At 47.1% G+C, this 21,104-nt stretch overlaps 2 protein-coding genes across 2 annotated transcripts in view; one reads left to right on the forward strand and one right to left on the reverse strand.

Annotated features, from left to right (window-relative positions):
- Window positions 1-21,104, reverse strand: part of LOC119448918 (MAM and LDL-receptor class A domain-containing protein 2) — a 666,053-nt gene that overhangs the window by 37,730 nt on the left and 607,219 nt on the right. The gene's annotated exons all lie outside the window — the stretch shown is intronic.
- LOC119450647 (MAM and LDL-receptor class A domain-containing protein 1) overlaps window positions 756-21,104 on the forward strand; it is a 464,623-nt gene continuing 444,274 nt past the window's right edge. Inside the window, exons 1-4 of the mRNA XM_049666103.1 lie at window positions 756-780; window positions 10,996-11,202; window positions 16,701-16,791; window positions 19,870-20,112. Coding sequence (XP_049522060.1) covers window positions 775-780; window positions 10,996-11,202; window positions 16,701-16,791; window positions 19,870-20,112 — 547 coding nt within the window. The 5' untranslated portion in view covers window positions 756-774. The remainder of the gene's footprint in view (window positions 781-10,995; window positions 11,203-16,700; window positions 16,792-19,869; window positions 20,113-21,104) is intronic.

Genomic DNA, 21,104 nt, shown 5'->3' on the forward strand with positions numbered 1-21,104 from the left:
AAAGCCTGGTTGTAATCCTATCTTTAAAAACCTTCACCAGCACATAATCTTCAAACTGCTTGCTCCGATGAGTTAAAGGTGGCTTCTCCTCCTTCAAGGTTCAGTGCTTGAGTGTTTTTATTATTATATTATAAATCACATTATAGAGCTCATCCACGTACGCAGATGAAGTGTGCTATTGATTCGAAAGCCAAAAAGCCCATTGAGCAAAAGCAGTTAAATCAAGCATTCAAATGAGTAATTTCGTGGGAGTAAAATCCCGACAAATGTCTGACAATGTTTAGAAAAGTGTTTATGTCGATTACGTGCAGAAACATGGCCTTTTCATATTTTTAAACCTTGGTGCATGGTAGTTGGACATCCTGTACGCAGAAGCCACGAAAGCCTTTTGCACTACCTCAAGTCGACAGGTCTTGGCGACCGTCTGTAGACTTCGTGCGAAGTTTCAAATGTGCGCGAAACTGTGCTCTCTCTATTTCCTTCTCTCTCTTTTCATCCCTATTACCCCTTTTCCTCAGTGCAGGGTGCAAACCGGACGTGCGTCTTGTTAAACATCCCTGCCTTTCCTCTACTTCTATTTATCTCTCCTCTCTGTACAAAGTTACCTATAACGTGTATATATGAGTAAAAAAAACATCACAACCCATCAAATGAATACGAAGTTTTGTTTATATTTTCAATCGGCGGATTATGATCAGGCAATGGGGCCACCTTTGAAGTGGAGCGAGCCGGATCCTTCGACAAGCTGCCCTCGAGATCACACGACGCAGACCGATGACGGTGAGTTTCCCAACGGTTGCCAAGCAGCTGCTTCTGAGAGCTTCAGTGTCGTGAGAGCGTCCCCGAGTGACACATTTATTTAATTACCGCTTCAAAACTGCAAATTACTTCACGCAGTGCCTAATACAATCTCACATTGAAGGAAAGTTTTGACATGATTTTTGTTTCAAGATAATTACTTAAGGAGCTCTGCTACTATATGCGGAGATGATACAAACAGAATGCGTCATTGAAATTCTCAGGGCTTATTGATAGGGTTCTGCGTTTGGGTTTTTCATTTCACCAAGATACGGCGCACTTATTTTTCCATTTCTTTCCGCAGCAAATTTCAGTGTTTTCCGGTGAATATCTTTTGCCGATTAGAACTTTACCGGCTCTCTTCTATCAATAGTTTTTCGCTCGAGCATACCGTTTTTTTTAATATGTGTTTCACTAATATCGTTAGCACTAAAGATGTGGTCAAAAACTGCAGCCGTATTCAATTAACAAAAAAAAACTTTAAAGAAACAGTGGAGCAAGGGCACAATGTCAACCTTATTATTTAGGAATTAGGATTTGGCGCAGGTGGTATCTGAACACAAATAGAACTATATTTTATTGATGACATTGCGCGGATACACGCCAGCAACGATGATGCAGAAAGGTGTACAGGATAGATAAACCGACGCGTTGACGGCAGTGAACTTTCCGCGACTCGAATGCTCCGAGAACAGGGCTGATTTATTTTGGGATGGCCACATTCGGAAATATCCCTTAAGTGCGTACCTATTGGTTGAGCAAAAGCAAATGAGCTGATTTGCTGGATATCCGTGTTGCGTGATGCGACAGGGATATCCAGCCAGGATAACCAAGTGGTCGTCCGAGATTGGGCCCGCAGGCCAAAGATCCCTAGTCCCCTTTGTGTCCAGTCCATCCCATCCCTCCCCCTCATCGTTTTCTTCACCGCGGTACGTAAAACCACGGCAAATATACAAAGAAAAAAAAGAAATGGAAGTTGATTCGGCGTTTCGTTGACGTCTCTGGAAGACAATGCATCTTCTTTAGTAAGTTGGGATGAGAACGGGGCTGAGTCACCGCGCATGGCATTTTATCACCACACGCCACGCTTGAGGAAAATCAGAGCGGCTTCGAATCTGCTCAAATTTAGTTACTGCACTATCTTCGCGATGGCGCTCTTTTAGGACTGCACGTAACACGGGAAAGGGTCACATTTTTAGACTGCACAATATCCGGGATCGGCGCACGAAAGGCTACGAACACACATGCCCGATGCATAACGTAACCGAGGAGACATGTTCTAAACATTAAAGATGGCAATGTCTCACGCGGGGCCTTCACCTCGCCAGGCTCCTGCTTTGTAGAGCATGCAGGCTCGAAACAGTGCGCCTGGTCGCTTTCTTAAGCGCTGGTTAGTTTGCTTTCACTGAAGCTTTTCGTGTAAAATTAAATCCTGTGAAAACTCTATAGGTGCTTTTCATGCGAATAGCACTCAGACCAATTTTTTTCCGCCTATCTCTCTAACTAAAGATATGTGCCGATCCTGAAGATAATGCAGTCCAAAAACAACTTGGGGCACTGTGTATATGCTGCTGTTTATGCACCGCTGAGTAAGTGTCACTGCGCATGTGCCACTGCGTATGTGTCACTGGATGTGCAACGCTGGGTTATGTGCTGCTCTTTCATGAACGTCTTTTACGCCAAAGTGGGTCACTGGACATAGGTGCCGCTCCAACAGTAGTCGTTAACTTACAGCGAAGCTGTTATGGGCTAGGTTCCAGGAGATCGCGTCCCGCAACAACCGGAAGTCGATCAACAATCTAAGACGCGTCGTGCCACCTTCTGGCGTCGTATGAAAACGTCGGCATGGCGGTGTTTTTAAACTTCGGGTACGTAAAAAAAACTGCTTGCTTGCTTGCTCCGAAGCTTGCTTGCTTGCGTTGTTTGCTTGACCCGTGTACCATTAGAATTGTTGCGGGAGCGTTGCTTGCTTACTCAGAGAAGACGATGACGACGGTGGCCTGCGCACCATCAGAATTGTTGCGCGAGCCTTTGCATATACGTAAGACACGATGTGGGGTCGGTGGAGTATGTGAATCGGGATGTAAGTAAGTACGATTTCGCTTCGATGACACGGTTTTCGCTCAAGGACAAGGTCCACTGAACAATGAAACACATCAGGATTTCGCCTTAATAAAAGCACGTGCGGTGCATACCCTCATTGGATATGCGAGAACCAGTCAGAGATAGGCGGGTATGAGCCAGGCACAATAAAGAAAGAAGGAAGGAAGGAAGGAAGGAGAGGAAGAAATATAACGTGAATGAGTGAGTGAAACAACTTTATTGTAGGTCCGGCGAGGACGCGAACTCGCCGCGCACCGGGACCGGCAGGTCTAGCCTACCGGCCCGGTCGCGGGCACGCCGGACAGCCAGGATTTGCTTGTCTAGAGCGGGGCTAACCCAGAAGCGAGTCCCACTCCTCTTTGCTGAACTTGGGGATCTCGACCTGCACTTCCAGAGCATGTGTGCTAGAGTGGAGCTCTGCCCGTAAAACGTGCGGGCGTCGTCGCGATATACGTTGGGGTAAACTTCGCGTAGAACGGCCAGACACGGATATGTGCCGGTCTGTAAAATCTGAGAAACTACTTGCGCCCTATTCAATTTAGGGTGAGGGGATGAAAAGACCCTTTAGACATGTAGATGAATTTTGTAACCTCGTTGTGAGTAGCGGGAGCATCCCTGTGGCTTAGGGGGTAGGGGAGTCGGCACTCCTTACAGAGGAAGCGCGGTCGGTGAGGTCACGCGCAGTCTCGTGAGCAGATTCATTCAGGTTCGGGGGAGTACCCTCGATCGACCCTACGTGAGCGGGAAACCAGTAAATCGACTGGTGCGTGAGATCATCCGGACTGGAGGCGCTAAGATGACGAGCAGCTTGCTCGGCGATGCGACCCTTCTGAAAAGCCCAACGTGCCGTTTTGGAATTGATATAGATCTCGTACCCACGACCATCTAGCAGGGCGAGGGCAATGGCCGCTTGCTCGGCGACTTCGGGGTTTGAAGTGCGAATCAAAGCGCTATCGAAAATATTGCCGCTGGAGTCGACCACGACGACGGAAAACGTCTTCCCATTGCTGTACTCCGCGGCGTCGACGAAGTTTTCTCTGATGCCTTGTTGCTTGATCTGTTTGAGAATCGCTACTGCTCTCGCCTTCCATCTGCCCTCGTTGTGGACTGGATGGACGTTTCGAGGCAGGGGGGCCACTTCGAACTTGTCTCGGATGTACTTAGGGACGGGGTACTGACCCTCGAGGATCCCGAAGGGGGGTAACTCGGCTCTTCGAGGTTGCGTTTACCTGCCGCTGTGGTGGTAAGCCGAGCGATTTGGGCGCGTTCTTGGACTTCGGCAATCTCCTCGGCGAGGTTGTGTACCCCCAGCTTGAGGAGATCTTCGGTATGGGTCCTAATGGATAGCGCGAGAGCTCTTTTGACTATTTTGCTGATGAGAGCGTTGAGCTTGTCTCGCTCCGCTATGAGCCAGTTGTGCATAGAAATCGTGTACGTGCCGCGGCATAATACGAAGGCGTTGATCAAGCTCAGGAAACTGGCTTCCTTCATGCCTCGGTGTCTGTTTGCGGTTCTCCGAACGAGGCATAAAGCGTTGTCCGTCTTTGCGATGATCTTGCGGAGAGCCGTTCCGTTCCTGCTGTTGAATTCGACCAACATGTCCGGGACCCTAATGACGTTGACCCTGGGTATCACCCCTCCGTCACAAGTGCGAAGACTGATGCTGCTTTCGGAGACTAACTTTGAATCCTTGGGTCTGCCTCCCTTCTCATTTCTGTAAAGCAGAAGCTCCGACTTGGCGGAGGAGCCCCGAAGTCCGGTGGGGCGGAGATACTCCTCGATCACGTCGATCGCCTCTTGCATGGCCTCTTGCATCGCATGGCATCGACTAGGTCCTCGCAGCCCTCGGTGCACCATATGGTAATGTCGTTGGCGTAGATTGTGTGCTTGACATCCTCGACGCGAGCCAACCTCTCGGATAGATCAATCTTACGGATGTTAAACAGTATGGGGAAGATTACCGCGCCTTGAGGAGTGCCCTTCGGAGCGGAAGTCTCCGAAGGGCACTCGGAGACTTCCGAGTGCACTTCCGCTCCGAATATCTTCGGAGCGGAAGTCTCCAATGCGAAGCTTGGCCTTCCTGTCCGTTAGAAAAGACCTTACATAGCTGTGGAATCTTTAACCGAGACCCAGGTCTGAAATGGTCTTGACGATGAAGCTGTAGAGCACGTTGTCGAAAGCCTTCTCGAGGTCCAGACCGAGCAGAGCCTTGACGTCTCTGTAACGGCCATCCACAATCTGATGTTTAATTATTATCATGGAATCCTGCGTCCAGAGTCCGGCGCGGAAGCTGATCATGCTGTACGTGTAAACCTCGTTGTCTTCGAGATACTCGTTGAGCCTGTTGAGGACGACATGCTCCATGACCTCGCCGACGCAGAACGTTAGAGAAATCGTCCTTAGGTTCTCAATGTTCGGGGCCTTGCCGGGCTTAGGAATGAGCACCGTGCAGGCCATCTTCCTTTCTGCAGGAGCCCGCCGCTCTTCCATGACTCGCTGATCTTGTCAGTCAGAAAGACGATCGACGGGTCGAGGATATTGTAGCGTTAGCTACACTGGCCTAGCCAAGCCCGTTTCGCGCGGCACATCAAGAGCCGTGCTGCGCATGCGCAAGGATCAGTGATGTAACACGGCTTGCGCACCGGATCCACCGGAGCCGGCACCTCTCGCGCACTCCGCCGCCGCCGCGCGCGACTCATCGCCGCCGGTCTGCGCATTCCAGAGGAGTGACGTCGTAGCCGTGGTAGACGCACTGGCGCCGGCGCTTGCTCGCTGTGCAGTCGCCGTCTGACACTGCGCTGGAGCCGCTGCGCTTCTGACTGGCGTTTGCCAGTGTGGTATAGCCATAGAGAAGGAGAGCGCAAATGCTGCTCAACAGCGCAGAAGAACGGAGAAGCTTGACTTATCGGATCCCGAAGTAGTTGCCTGGCAATTAGCGGTTGAGCGTAGGAGGAATGAACAGAAGAAGGCTAAACGTGCTGCGGAGACACTGGAGCAAAGGGACGAACTGAACCTTTGCTAACGCTACGTATATCCTGGCATAGCCGAGCTAAGCCACTGCAACTTTTTTTTTCTCAACTTTCTGTTGGTGGCTCCGTCCGTACCCGGCGCAGACTTGCGGTTGAGCACGAAGATGACCTGTCTGACCTCGGCAGCGGGGAAGTCTTTGTCCAGCTCGGGGCGAGGAGATCGTCGGTAGTCCGGGAGTTGGGTTGCCGGATTCCCGTCGCGCCGGACGGGCAAGTAATTCTGAATGAGTTTGGAGACAAGTACTTCGACCGTGTGAAACCTGGTGGCTTCGTGTAGGGTCCGGGCCAATGTATGCTTCTGATTTGACTTGGAGCTGCTTTCATCGAGAAGGTGCTTCAGCATACCCCAGGACTTGCCATTGCGCATCTCTCCGTCAATGGATTCGCAGAGCTCGTCCCACTGCTGCTGGCATAGCGCTTTGCAGGGGCCATCAATGACCTTGTTGAGCTCCGAGATCTTCTTTCGGAGTCTGCGATTGAGCCTTTGACCCTTCCATCGGTGGAGCAGGGCGTTTTTGGCCTCGATCAGATGGGCGAGTCTGCTGTCCATTCGCTTGACGTCAAGATCAGTTTCCACTTTCTTGGTGGCCATGGAAGCGTCGTTGCGGATGCATTCGCACCATTCTTCGAGGCTGGTGGGCGCCCTGGCTCTCCCGGGTGCTTGCCGGATCTTGCGAAAACGGCCTCAATCGACGAACGTGAATTCCCTGACCATACTCCGTGCCGTTGAAGTGGGTCTCGAGAATGTAGTGCTCGCTGTGAAACTCCATGGCGGTGTTCTCCTCGCCCATGTCCTCGACGTTTTTGGTAAAGGCAAGGTCGGTTGTCATGTCCCGGCTGATGGAGTTACCGATGCGCATGGGAAAAGCTTTGTCGGTGACCAGAGTGAGGCCCATCTCGTTTGCGTCTTGCCACAGGTTGTGCACCTTGGTAGTGTTGTAGACGTAACCCCAGAGTCCGTACTGGGCGTTGAAATCACCGACGACGACGACGAAGGGTCGAGGGCCGGCCAGGTCGGTCGCTTTCCTGAGGATAGTCTGTTGGCGCGCGTCCCTGGGGTTGCTAAATATATTGAGGACGAAGACGCTGTTTCTGCGCTGTATCCGCTAGAGTGCGTCGAGCAGGATCTCAGCCATGACATATTCGATTCTACCACTCGCCAGCTTGAGGTCGCGGGTGAGATGAGTAAGCCTTTTATCGATCAAGGTACAAATGCCTCGGCTCCCGGGCAGGACCGACACGCCCCTGTAGCCCTGGAGCGAGGCAGCGGAGACTTATGTTTTCAGGAGAGCAATGACCTAAGGTTTAACCGCCTAGCTTGCTCTGGGGGTGGGACGTTACGAGGTGCTGGGCCGGCCCAGGTATTGTCGCCAAGCTTGACACGCACCAGAGCGGCCCAAACGAGGGTCGGTTGCCTCCCGCAATGTGTGGAGGCGAGCTGAGGTCCGGATGATGGCTGGACTCTGGAACCTGGGCGGCCCTTGATCTGAATCGGACCCGGGAATCGGACCTGGACCTGATCCTGGAGATGGTGCGGCTCCTGGTACGTCCACAAGACCTGGATCTCTCCGTCGACTGGGAGCGGCTGCGGCCAGATCAGCGTTGAGGCGATGCTTACTGGGATTGATTCGCGTCGCTGAGGGCGCGGGAGCGTTGCCCCCGTCTGCGCCTGAAGAGATACGGCATCTGGAATATTCGCTTGCACACGGGGGCGGCCGTAAGGTGGTCGCCTCTGCACAGCTTGCATTTGAGTTTGGTTTGGTTTGGTGCCTATAGAAACAGCACAACCCACTACGGGGGATTGGCCATGAATCGGGCGGCAGTGGGACGAAAAAAATGTCACAGTTTCGCCCTAAGGGCGAAGCAATGAATGCGATAGCAACACAGCAATGCCATACGAAGTAAGGTGAGCGGCTTTGGATGCAATATGAATTGCAGCAAACATGAGCTGATTAAGTAAGCAGGTGTGCTGCGCCGTAAGTAGATCGACATGAAGAGAGACTCGATGACCACGAGAAGGCGCGTGTGAAACGGTGGTGTTGATGAGAAGTGCTTCCCGTGGGCAGCGCGTGCGAAGGGACACACCTGTAGCGCTGCATTGCCGATCCGGGCTGCATTGCATGTGTAGCGTGCGTTGGAAAATGTGGCCACACTATTACTAACTGAATGAACAAGCGTGGTGTGAGCGCGCACAAACAAACATGAATAGATCACACTGAATGATTGCAGACAACGACTGTCAAAACGCTGGCAGCAAGCAGCGGGTGAAGGTACGTGCGGTCTATCGCTTCAACGGAAACTGAGCGGCGAATGCACGGCGCATAAAGGTCAGAGCCGTGTGGAGATAAGCGACGGTGCGAGCGAGCGACGAGCGCGGTTGCTGGCAGAGTTAAAGTGCGCCCCCCCCCCCCCCCCCTCAGCTCCCTCCGGCGCTGGCTTCCCGCTTCCTTGCTTGCGCGTGGGAGATTGAGTGCGTTCGCTCTCCGTCATAGCCCGCGTCCCCACACGCTTCCGCTCGGGCATACGGCGCGCGGCGATGATTTTATCTATAGGGAACCTGACGGCGACGGCGACGACGACGGCGACTCCGACGGCAGAAATCCGGTTGAAGTGTCCATATAATTGCTATCGCAATAAAATGAAGGATACCTAAATGGGATTTTCTTACTTAAGAATGAGATAATAAATGAATTATAATCGTTGATATTCATTTTCATGCTATAGAATCTTAAAACTTGAAGTAAATATTTTTGTTGTGAAAAAAAATTAGCATGGCAGTCTCCTTGTTTCCATTACAAAATTAAATATGCCATCACATACGTTCCTATTACAGGGTCCTAGTGTCGACGCCCCCAGAGATAGAATGATAGGTAGCGTAATGGTCAATCCAAGTTGGCGGAGGGGACCTTCTAGAAGTCGTTTTCTATTCATGGTGAACCTACGACACTCTATAAAGAAATTATCCATAGTTTCGGGTTCATTGCAATAAAAGCATTGAGGGGAAAGCGCCAAACCAGACCTATAGGTATAGAAATTAAGCCTTGGTATTCAGCTACGCATTCTAGTACACGACACTTCAAATTTTCTTGTTGAACACCATCTGCTGTGCCAAGGAAACCTAAGGTGCTGAAAGTCTTTGTTATTGAGTACACATGATTTGGCGTGTTCTTCTTGGACAGAAAATGTTTTAATCTCGCAGAAGTGACGTATGCCGAAGGTCTTAGGATCCTCAGTACCGGGCCGTTAAGAGATGTCGCTGCTAGTGCGTCTGCAGATTCGTTTAAAGTGAGCCCCACGTGCCCTGGCACCCATACCAGATGAATAAGGCGTAAATGTTGGGGGATGGATGAATGAAATTCTCGGAGAATGATAGATGAATTGGGCACTGATAAAGCGGAGCAAACCGACAGGGAGTCGGTTAAGATTACGGCTGAAGTAATAGATGTGGGAAGTTTTCGTAGAGCTAGGATGATCGCTAATAACTCCGCCTGAAATACTAGCGTAAAGTCGGGTAGTCGAAGGGAGAAAGACCAATTTAATGATGCCGAAAAAATACCCACTCCTGCCTTCTCTTCACTGACAGAAGCATCTGTGGCTATTACTGCATTTATTTGGAGGTTCTCGAGGTGGTCATCTAGCAAACTTTTTAGGTATCGAATAGGCAGGAGTTTAGCGTTATTAGGAAATATATAATCGAATTCAACGCTTAGTGTCGCAGCAGGGAAATTTTGAAAATCAACATCAAGGATTGATATTTCTAATGGCTCTAATAATTTCTTTTGAGTTTGCACCTGTGTTGAGCGCCGGCGTTTTCTTCTTCGCATCCCCTGCAGATGGCTTCGTTGGGCGAAGGGCAGACGTCGGAGCTGTGCCCAAGTCTGCCGAAGCTGCAACACACGTCCATTCGCTTGCGAAATCAAGTGCACTTGACGATAATTCCGCCGTACGAGATAAAAGTGGGCACCTTGTACCCGTCGAACAAAACCACCGCGGTGCCGTTAGGCTGAATATCGATGGCATTAGTGCCAAGCTGGTGGGCGGCCGCGTTTCTCATTCTCACTGAAGAACGTCTGGCGGCAACAAGCTGCCACCCGGAGTCGTTAGTAAAGTCCTTGGGGGTTGAAATCTCCCCTTCCACCTCGTACTCCATCACAAAGTCTGTGGAAAAAGCCTCTGACGAGAAGAAGCGGGCGAGCGATGCCTAACTCTAACTCGGTTAGGGTCAACACAAAATCACGGCTGGGTCGGTAGAAAAACGACACTAAAAGTCACAAAAGTCCACCCACCCATAAAAGTCGGGTATCTGCTTGTTCCTCTTGACCTGACGGATCCGAAAGTGTAGCAAGTTCGAGGGTACACAATAAATAAACATTCTAAAAGTGAGCAAAAAGCAGGAGTCAAACGAGCCACGTCCCATGTGGCTCATAAACACGGCCTCCCCATTACGACAGACGAGAAGTGAAATTTTTTACTGTAATGAGTAGTGGCAACGCAGCCAGCTGTGGAAGCAGACGACGATGACGAACCTCACGTGTGGCTCGAACATACATGTTGTGTCATTTCAACCATTAACATAGCCAACAAATTAAAACAATTTAATAAATATATAAACAAAAACAATCGATTTGCTGGTCTTCAATCTTCAGATAGTGGAAGGGCTCTGCATTTTTATATAAAACATGTCATCCCCAATTACATACCGATCCTAAGATACCTTGCTAATAAAGTGTACAATGAGCATGAACAACAAACAAAGCCATTCAGTGGATATATTCGCCCATTTGGTTAGTACTCGCTGAAGACTCCCACCCAAATTTGTTTGTCGTCTTTCGTTTCGGTTTAAAGCGATAAGGCTAAACCCTCTTTACAGGTGACTATATCTGTAATGTAGACATATTCTTTCACTTGATTTTCTGCTGCACGACTTTAGTAGTTTTATTTTTGAACAAAGAAGTTTATCGGGAAAGCAGACCGACAGGTTTGATCAGAATGTTATACTGCTGATTACGATGACACTGCTGCTGATGACGTTCAATGTTCCAGAGTAGCGTTCTAATCATTGCAGGCTACTATCTTCTATTCAAGTCTCCGGGCACCAAGGGAAACAAGACATCATTTACGTTGCGAGAGCCCCTGCGGTACGGATTGCGTGTCACTCTGGTACTTCCTGCCCAAACTCTCAAATGGGATTGTGCTCTATGTGCAAGATCAAGCAATACTCAACGGGAGTGGTGCCTGGAAGCGTTACCAGTGGCGGCAATCAATACAGTGGGTATGTACCAACAATTGCGCTTGCGCGATAGGTGTTGCATATGCGTGATTTCAGATGGCCCTACGGAGGAAATAAATTATTGTCCCGCTTTTCCATACTGACCCAGGTGCAATACACTTGGAATATCAGAAATACCTTTCGATAACAAGTGTGTTATGCCTTTTAGTTTGCAAGAGTTGTTTTCGCACCTTATATGACAAACTATTGGCTTTCCTAACGAAATAATTGTATCTTTTGCTCCTGAAAATTCACGTAAGTGTTTCGCAGGTCGTGCTGTGCAGCGAAAGCGGCTCACAATATTGGGAAATCAGTGTACTTATTTAGCAGCTGTTCTATCCTGGCATGAAATTAACAAAGTTGCCGTGAAACAGTGATGCTTATAGGAAACTGTCAGGGTGAGCAAGAGCACATATTTTTCCTGAATTTGATTTAGAAACCAAGTGAAAAGTGCCTATATGTACAGCGGATTTGGAAGTGTAGGTATCGTTTGGCAATGGAGAGTTGGATTAGCGGCAAATGACGCCACCATCGTGTATGGAAGGCCACTGAGAGCTACACTGGGCGAAATGATCGTTACGTGTAGACAGCTGATTTAGAGTACAAATATTTCCGTTTTAACTTCGCCTAAAACGGAAATGTTTTATAATAGTAATGGAAAATTTAAGCAGTCTTATCGAAAATTTCATTCTGGTATCCAAGTGACCGTGAATTTCAGGTTGACAGAAAAGATATAATATTAAGGTCTATCAAACACAATAGAAGAAATACTCCTCAATTCTTGTTATTGCAGCAACTTAGTCTAGTTCGATAGACATTACCAGCGCTGGGCAAAAAACAAATACCTCCGAGTTTAGCACGACAGAACAGGAGAATGCTCTTTAAGGTGCTCCTGACGGATAAAATAAATAAAGATGGAGTAATGTTGCGTGAACATAATTATCCAAATCACTCAAATCTTTATGTCCGCTGCAGGAAAAGATTCCACCATCCTTCATATTGCGTCGCCTTGATCCATACATGAGGTTGTTGCTCTTCACGGCAAAACTGCAACCTTTTCAAATTCTTTTCATTCTGAAACTTATAATGAGTAGAATAAACTGCCACCGTGTATTGTAAGTTTCACGGGTCAGTACTACTTTCAGCATGCTGTGACTAACCTCGTTCCACCTGAACAAGTTAAGGTAACGTTATACCTGTATTATTGTTACTATAATTATTGCGTTAATGTTTTCATAATATTGTGTGCATTATTGTTGTCTTTATTATAGTATTGACATTATTATTACTGCGCTACACTTGTATTATATTCGCTTGTGTATATTTCTGTTGTTTGGATGAGGTTCCTCTCCCCTCTGTAATGCTGAAAGGCCCTGAGGGTATGTGACGGGCAATGAAATGATATGAATTGCCTCTCCCAGCGATTTCCAGAGACCGCTGTCTTGGCGAGCTGACCCAATCTCATGCATGCGAGTTTCGTAATTTCCTACCACCTAATTCTCTTGCATCCTGGACTGCGCTTTCTTTCTTTTTGCGCCCATTCTGTCACTCTAATAGACAACAAGTTATCTACCCTACGCACTGCATTTCCTGTGTAGTTCCATCTTTTTTTCTTCTTAATGTCAACTAGAATATTGACTGCCCCCGTGTGCTGTCTAACCCACAACACTGTCTTCCTGTTTCTTAACATCACGCCTAGCATTTTTCGTTCCGTGGCTTGTTGCGTGGTCCTTCACTTCGTCTCAAGCTTTTGTTGACGTGCAAGTTTCTGCCCCATATTTTGTACAGGTAGAGTGCAATGATTACGCATTTTTCAAGTAAAGCGGTAAGCGGCCGGTCAAGACTGCGTTGCTCGCCGCATGCATTCCAACTTATTTTCATTCTGTTGTTAATTTTGTTCTCATGATCAGGGTGATGTTGCATGTGAAAGCATTTAAGCTTTTTTGGGCTGTTCAGCCAAATTATGACTGGAAAGTGGCAAAAAATACAATTTTCACTATATTGCAAGCAGTTTCTTAAAATGTGCAAGATAACTAGGAAAACGCCGCGGGAAACTGTTACTGTATAAAATTTTGAATGCCAGATTAAAAATCAACACTGTCAGTTTAGCGCCAGTATCATTTCAAGGAGTACGTAATTTACGCTTGCATACAGGCCCAATAGCAATAGTCCTAACAACGCACGGACCTAACATCAGAATGCCGCGACGTTCACTGAATGACTGAAGTATCTCGCACCATATATTTGAACTAGTGAGCATCGATCCAAGAAGGCCGTATCTATTCGCCTCGGCAGCCTTTCCCAAATGTCCTTGTTCGCACAGAGATGACATTTCTACCGCGCTACATGTAATGGTACACAGCCGCCTGGTTCCTGTTTTAAAAAATGAACAGCCTTAGCCATGAGCCGCGCGCAGAACTTATTAACTGTGATCTGGCACCACAATTTTTCGAACTGTTTTTTTTTGCGAAGATCGCAACGTCGCCTTCGACCCTTTTAGTTTACCCTGCTATGGCTTTCAAATACATTTGACAGTTGGTAGCCTGCGTACTAACGCGATAGCGTTAAAGGCGCCGTGTCGCTGAAAATCCTCCGTTGGCGTCCGTGGCGGAAAAATTATCCCCAACCACCCCGACCGCGGAGGTGTTAGCGAAGGAGAAAATCATCCCGAACCACCCCGACCACGTGGTGCCCTCCACGTGGTGCAGAGTTTTGGTGAACAAAAATTGCATTTCTCACACTGAAATCCGTCAGAAAAATCGTAAATCACGACTTAAGCACAACCTACAAACCTGGTGCCGTCGGACTGTTATTTTAATGTACGAGAAAACACAATTCTGTTACGAGAAAACTAAAACACAAACCCCCTTTCCAGCATTTCGACCATCCCAACCCAGTGCACTCGGGTAATATATTTGAGAAAGTGCTATCCAGATGGCACTCGCACACTCGGCAGGTCAAATTGGGAGTTCACCTGTCTAATACGTTTTGGACACGCGCCCGCCGGGGCAATAGCAAACAATTAATAAAATAGTAAAAAAAGGTGCCAGGGCCCTTACCTTTTAATATAAGACGACATATATTGCCCCTGAGAAAACGTCTTCCCCCAAATGCATTTCTGTTTACAAGTGAAGCCTACTTTAAGGGGATTGGTGTCAGCTTGGTCTTTGTAAGATGGCTTTCCCGTGTTCTGTGTTGCGGTGAAGCTCACTGAAACAAAAATGCGATGCAAACGGGGCGATAACGCTATCACGTCCCACTCTTAAAGGCGAAGCTTAAGCGTCCTCCAATTTTTGTCTTCATTTCATGTATGTCATTTGTATTATATACGTATTCATAAGCAAATATAGCTGAGAAGAAATATCTATAAAGTAGTGCAATGAAATAGCGCTAGATAATTCCGCACAAAACTTGGCATACACACACAATGGAGTATAGTCTATGGCTATGCGGTCACAGCTGGAAAATCTAGCGCAATACGAGCACATGTCTCGCAAGGCCACTCTGACAGAAGTGTGGCGACAGAAAGTCTTGCGTTCAGGAGTAGAATAGAGACCTCTCGTCCTATACTTCAGCTCATGGAAGGAACGCGCAAGGAACGTCCACACCGCTCATTGAATGCGATCCTAATTGCTTTCCGTGTCGGTCATAGAGGCCACTTTTTTGCCAGGTATAAAACGCACACTATGGGTCCCCTTTAGTTACCAGACAGCGCATACTGCGCTATGAGCTTATGAGAACTTGTAGCCTCCTCTACGAAGGACGTATAAAATATCAATATGATTGCTGCAGACATGGGAGTGGAAGTTGGTAAGCAGAAGGGCCACAGTTTTGGGGAAAGACAGTTTGCAAGACATAACACGAAAGCTTGCAAAGTGGTGCTGCTGGCACCTTTTAACTAGCGCCTAATGTATGCATGTCTCGTTCTTTCTCTCTGTGTGTGGGGCATGTACCGTGACGGAACAAAGGGCCTGAAATGCGAGCTTGGCGTGATGATTGTCTTGTGGCAGCAATCGAAATGTTACTCATGATGATAATGGAAGAAGACCACGTGCCACGGACAAGGAAGCGGCGGGCGGAGCGCGCAGACCGTGAGAATGAGCGGGAGTCTGGAACGGCAGCTCGCAGAACGGCGGTTCAAGGCTTGGGTACGGGTGACCGGTGTCCTGCTAACCTACGGACATGGGGACATATTCTGAAACGTTCCACTTCAGCGATCGTTCGCCTAGGCGACAATTTCCCCTTCAGGCGCACGCTGATTGGCTAGTTGGACAAAATTGAATGAGCTGATTGGCTGGTTGAGCCCGAAGTCAATCAATTTTGCTCAACCAGCCAATCAGCATGCGCCTGAAGGCGAAATTGTTCCCTAGGTGAACTATCGCCGAAGTGGAGAGTTTCAGAATAGGTCGCGTGGTCTTAAGTCCCACTCGTGGCTGGTCTCTCCTGCGCACCAGCGGCCTGCAGCTATAGCGGTCTGGTGCAGTGCTTCCTGCTGGGAACCGGCAGGTCTGAGCTACCTGTCTTGCGACCGAGCCCGACGTTCTAGCGGCTGATGCGTTACAGGCCAGACGTTAGTGGCCAGTTACAGCAATGGGCTGGTGTTCTGCGGGCCTGCTGTTTCCCCTGCTTCCAAGTCACAGCCAGGTGTGGCGTGGTGGTGGCGGCGTGGGACGTGGCCGTCGCAAGATACATACCAGCTGAAGTGAAATGTAGGAACGCAACGCTAAAGTGTCGCTACGCCACGATAACCATCACGGGCTCCGCAACAACGACGCACACCAGCGAGTCATGCTGCATGAGTGCTAGGAATATCGCCATATAGAAGGATAAACGTCTTCAGAACTCTAGTCCGCGTGCATGTAAATTTCTGTATCGGGTTAATGTGTCTCTGTATATTCTGTGTTGAATGTAAAAAGCTCCCGTCTGCTGTGTCATTATTAAAAGGATCCTGAGCCCAATGGAAACAGTATGCGTTTACATTACAGTATGTATGTATGTATTTATGTTTTTAAAAAAAATTAATTATGGGGTTTTACGTGCCGAAACCACGATATGATTATGAGGCACGCCGTAGTGGGGGACTCCAGAAATTTGGACCACCTGGGGTTCGTTAACGTGTACCCAAATCTAACTACACGGGTGTTTTCGCATTTCGCCCCCATCGAAATGCGGCCGCCGTGCACGGGATTCGATCCCGCGACCTCGTGCTCAGCAGCACAACACCGTAGCCACTGAGCAACCACGGCGGGTGTATGTATTTATGTATGTGTATGTATGTATGTATGTAAAATATGAAGCAGTATTGAAGTTATATTTAGAAACACGAAATGATAAGACATCAAATATTATTTATTAGAGCTGAAAGGTGTGGCACCTTTGCTCCTAAAGCACTTCGGTGAAATACAAAAGTAATGTATGTTTTTTTTAATTTTACGTAACATTTGATAGAACTACCACTTCAATGCTTCTGCCATATTCTATTTGCCGTATCTTTTTACCAGGACGATACCATTACTGCTGTTTCTGGAACGAACGGAGACGGCTTCGTTGCCATCGACGATGTGCTGATCAGCGAGCAATGTAATCCAAGGAGTGAGTAGGAAGAAATATTTGTATATTTTAATGGGAAGTAAGCAAGCGAAGCCAACGAACACGACCAAAACCGATCACATCTTGCCCTGCATGTCTTGTGTTTTCTGTTAAACCTAATGTTTCGACAGTAACCCAGTACCATTACGACCTCGCGGTTATTTCTAAAAGGCGTACTTAGACAATCTCTAAAGAATACATAACGTTGTAATCTAATCTTTTGGATATCTATTATTCTATTATTGTTATCTATTATTGTTGACCAGCGTCGGTGCACCTTCGGTAAACCAACTTAGCTATACGGACGGATGGCCGTTAGACCAAAATACATTTATACGAACACCATAATAAATTATTAGATAAAAGAACAAGACGAAACATTGTCACAGTTTGCGAAATATAAATAGCGATCGCAAAAAGTTAGATTACTACAGCGAAGTAACGTTCGGAATTCATAAGATTATTTATTAATTTATAAACCATTATGTCACGCGCGCACAACCAAGCATGGTCAGTTCTTATTCGATGACTGCGAGCACTCACTTTCACAGCCCTGACGTTATCAAGACCGGCGGCAACGAGGAGCAATAGCTTCGTGCTGCCACATGCTTCACCGCGTCTCGAAAACTTGAGATTAGGGGATGTCCAACACTAGCCGCGCGGGAAAACAGCGTGCATCTGGGCCCCAGCGATCTTGGCTCTCCCTTAACTATTACACCCGCCACAGCTTACCTCAAAGATACGGCGCGCGGGCCGGCGATGCGCTCTCTCCCGTGAACAACCATGCGCAGCCATGACATGGTTAGAGAAGGAGACGCGTGCTCTCCTTTCCAAGCTCCTGCTTGATCGTGGGACCTCCGATAGCGGGCGTAGGGTAAGACGGCCCGCATTAAGCCACCAACTTCTCGGCCTCCGCTTACGCTTTCCCTCGCACCCACAGGTGCGTCTGTGTTGTCGGTATAATTCCCTGGCAGTGTCCGCATAGTTCTTGTCGCAGTAGTGGTAGTCCAATAGAAGCACACCGATTGTCTATGACAACATACATTTTCAACTTTTGTTAACCTTCTTGCTGACATTCCTTGTAGACATTTCCAGTAAAGCTTCCAAAAGCAAAGAAAAGGCGGCAGCGGTTTCATTGCAATCCCTCGCATCTTAAGTACCGTTGAATGTGTGCATTGCCATGAGAAGGCAATGCGCTTGTTATAATAATTGAAGGCAGATGCGAACTTATTGTGCTTACGTAACAACGATGGTCATCGTACACTGAAAAAGAATTATCCTCCAACTCTCTGATGTATGCGGATCCGATAGTGCGAAGAACTATAAATGCGATTTTTATTGCGGTAGCATTCCATGCTGTATTTACAGGCATTAGCCACGTACCTTATCATGAATAGATCTATTTCTGGCTTGCAAGCGTCTTCTAGTGAGTACCCGGATGGCTGACGACAAGGCTGACATCACATACCGCTCAGGGAGTGACCAGCTAGCACCATAAATTTTTTACGTAACTGCATCCTCATTATAAAGTCATTCGTGATGAATTGTCAGTAGTTGGCCTTCTTAATTGATCACATTATGGCAGATGCAAATGCGAAATGAAAAGGTGGTAATGTGAGCTTAACAAAGATCTCATGAAATAACACGACGTTAGAGATGTCCCCAAGACCTGCGGTAAACATTCATCAGCATTCTAAAGGGTGGCCCAGAACAGATAGAAGGACATTTCTAGGAAAGTGTAACACCAATGTTATTTCTAGGACGTTTGACGACAAATATCTTTCTAACAGGACAGTTGTTACAAGATGTTGCAGTTTCCTGAATAAACGAAGGTTCTTCTAGAAGCATAAGCTCTTGTCAGCCGGGCGTGATTTACAATTCTTTTGGTTAATGCTCATGTCGAGATAAAAGTTTGCAGACTAGAAGACGGTTGATCGGTAATTTGCGACTAACACAGGCTGGACTGAGTGATTTAACGAAAGAGTTGGTCAGTGACTGAATCTGTGGATCAGCGAGTTTATTTAGTAAAAAAAGTGATCAAGTCAGTCGCAAGAATACCGTGTAAGTGAAAATAAAATATATGCGCGATAGAGGATCGAGTGGGTGATGAAATCAGTGTCCTTAGAGCGCAAGTGGTGTTAATTCTGCTGAGTAATGCAAGTGTGTTGCAGTTTCTATCACTTTATTCGAATAAATTAACCAAGTTTTAACTGCTTCATTTTTGTTGAAAATATTTAATCGCCTTCATTTCTTATAGGGCCCTGAATTCTATAAATAAGGAGGGAGAGTGTCATTAAAGACTGGGGATATTGTGCCTGGGAAAAACGAGCAATCGAATGATACGCACAGCCTACGTCACAAGCACAATATAAGCAAATTATGTGGTATATAGCAAATCTAGCCTGTAGTAGCTCGGAACCGATATATAAAATCTTACGGATAGCTACCGTGCAGTAACATAGACCAAAATTATAAAATGGTACATATAGGTAGGTGTTTACCTATCGAAAATAATGAGTCTTTGCTACGTATATATTCTACATTGTTTCCTTAGTATTGTATTGCTAATTCTGTAACTTCGGTGCTCATATGTGTCCCAGTTCCTTAGCATACGTGCATTTATTTCTCTGTAATATATTTTACGAGTGATTCTCTAGACATACTCATGTGGCACTGTTTCTTCGTCTTATTTGTAGACTATTGTCTATAAAAATTTATGAATTCAAAGATAGCATGTTCTAACGGCTTCAGTGTCTCTTCCATGGGATGTTGCAGCTTGTGAAAAGTAAAATGAATGAACGTAAAAAAGTGGGAAGCAATCATTATAAAAATACAGAAAACAAACAATGTTGAGTCTGAAACTTGCCGTCTCTATGTGCTTTCTTTCTATTTCACTCGCTCTGTGCGACCAAAATGAAGTTATTATACTAACTTGTAGTTTCGGCACTTCAAGCATAGGTCCACTTTACGAAACTTAACTCGTCTTCGATACTTCACAGACGAAACTTCAAGAGTTACCACTTATTTGAAATTATGTACACCTGCAATGTTTGTTTTTTCTCCATCTCTCCCATCACGTAGCACGGTCGACACAAAGGTTTGATTGTGGCAACAAGACTGTGACGATAGAGCGTGTGTGTGACTTCGTGACCGACTGCGAAAACGGCGAAGACGAGCGAAACTGCGGCGATTGCGACTTCAGCAAAGGCCTGTGCGGCTGGATCTCCGACGGCTCTCTGAACCGTGGCACGACGGCATGGCGCCGCAAAGCGGTAGGCGAAGTCGAGAACTCACCGCTCACCAACCCACGCAACAGTCGCAATGGTGAGTGCTCGTGGAAATAGCAGTGCACTCATTGGAAAGTCTGCATTGGCGGAAAGATGTGAAACAGAGACACTATATAATCCAAACTAGTACTAAGTACACGCGAAGATGGAGGCAAGAGATCATTAACAGTGCTTGAGCATGGAATGCAGCCTAAGCCGAAGTTTAGTCCCTAGAACTTATCTTCGTCATGGAAGCAACGGCTTTCTTTTAGCAGCAGTTTTGTGTCGGCGTTGCACACTATTCCTCACCCTCAATGGAGAAGGGGAGGGAAAGGGGTGAGAGAGAGAGGGAGAGATGGAACGATAAGTTTGTTCTTAGTGTATAGTGAGGAAAATGAAAGTCCTCAAGAAAAGAGGGGAAAGAAAATAAAAAGTAAACACATTGACTTCCCTTACCCTACTATTCGCACAAGCTTATTCTCCATTTTCCCCGTTTAGGGTGGGGGAGTATATGCTAGCGTAAATCAGCGCTGCCAATAAAAATACTTGCTGTACTGATGAAAAAACGTCCAATTTGAGAACGTTGGCTTCAGCGACGTTCCTTGTTCGAATGTGGCAATACAATCAACATACTATAATCATGAGGATAGAACAGATGCCTAAATTTTTATTGCAGGTTGTAAACAATGAAATATAACAGTTTTTTTGCCTTTAGAAAATGTTGCAAATGTTCTTAGGGTATTAAACTATACGCCTTTTTATCAATGCCGAACATAGAATTATTGTGATGCTATATAAGGCCAGAACTGTGTTCGACAGCCGCGTTTTTCTTTCTGTTTATTTGACTCAGTGCGATGGATGAGTGACTGTGTCACTCTGCTGCCGAGCATAGCTATGCGGGTTAGACGCTGACTATGTGCCTTTACCCATTCTGATGGAGGCGTGAACTTGCGTCTACAATGCATTCAGTACAATTTAAGGGGTCATAGATGCTCAGAATTAATCCAGAGCCTTGCTGTACGTCTTACGTTATAGCCCTGTGCTGCTCTG

This window comes from Dermacentor silvarum, chromosome 4, assembly GCF_013339745.2.
Source record: "Dermacentor silvarum isolate Dsil-2018 chromosome 4, BIME_Dsil_1.4, whole genome shotgun sequence".
In the NCBI taxonomy this organism is placed as follows: Eukaryota; Metazoa; Arthropoda; class Arachnida; order Ixodida; family Ixodidae; genus Dermacentor; species Dermacentor silvarum.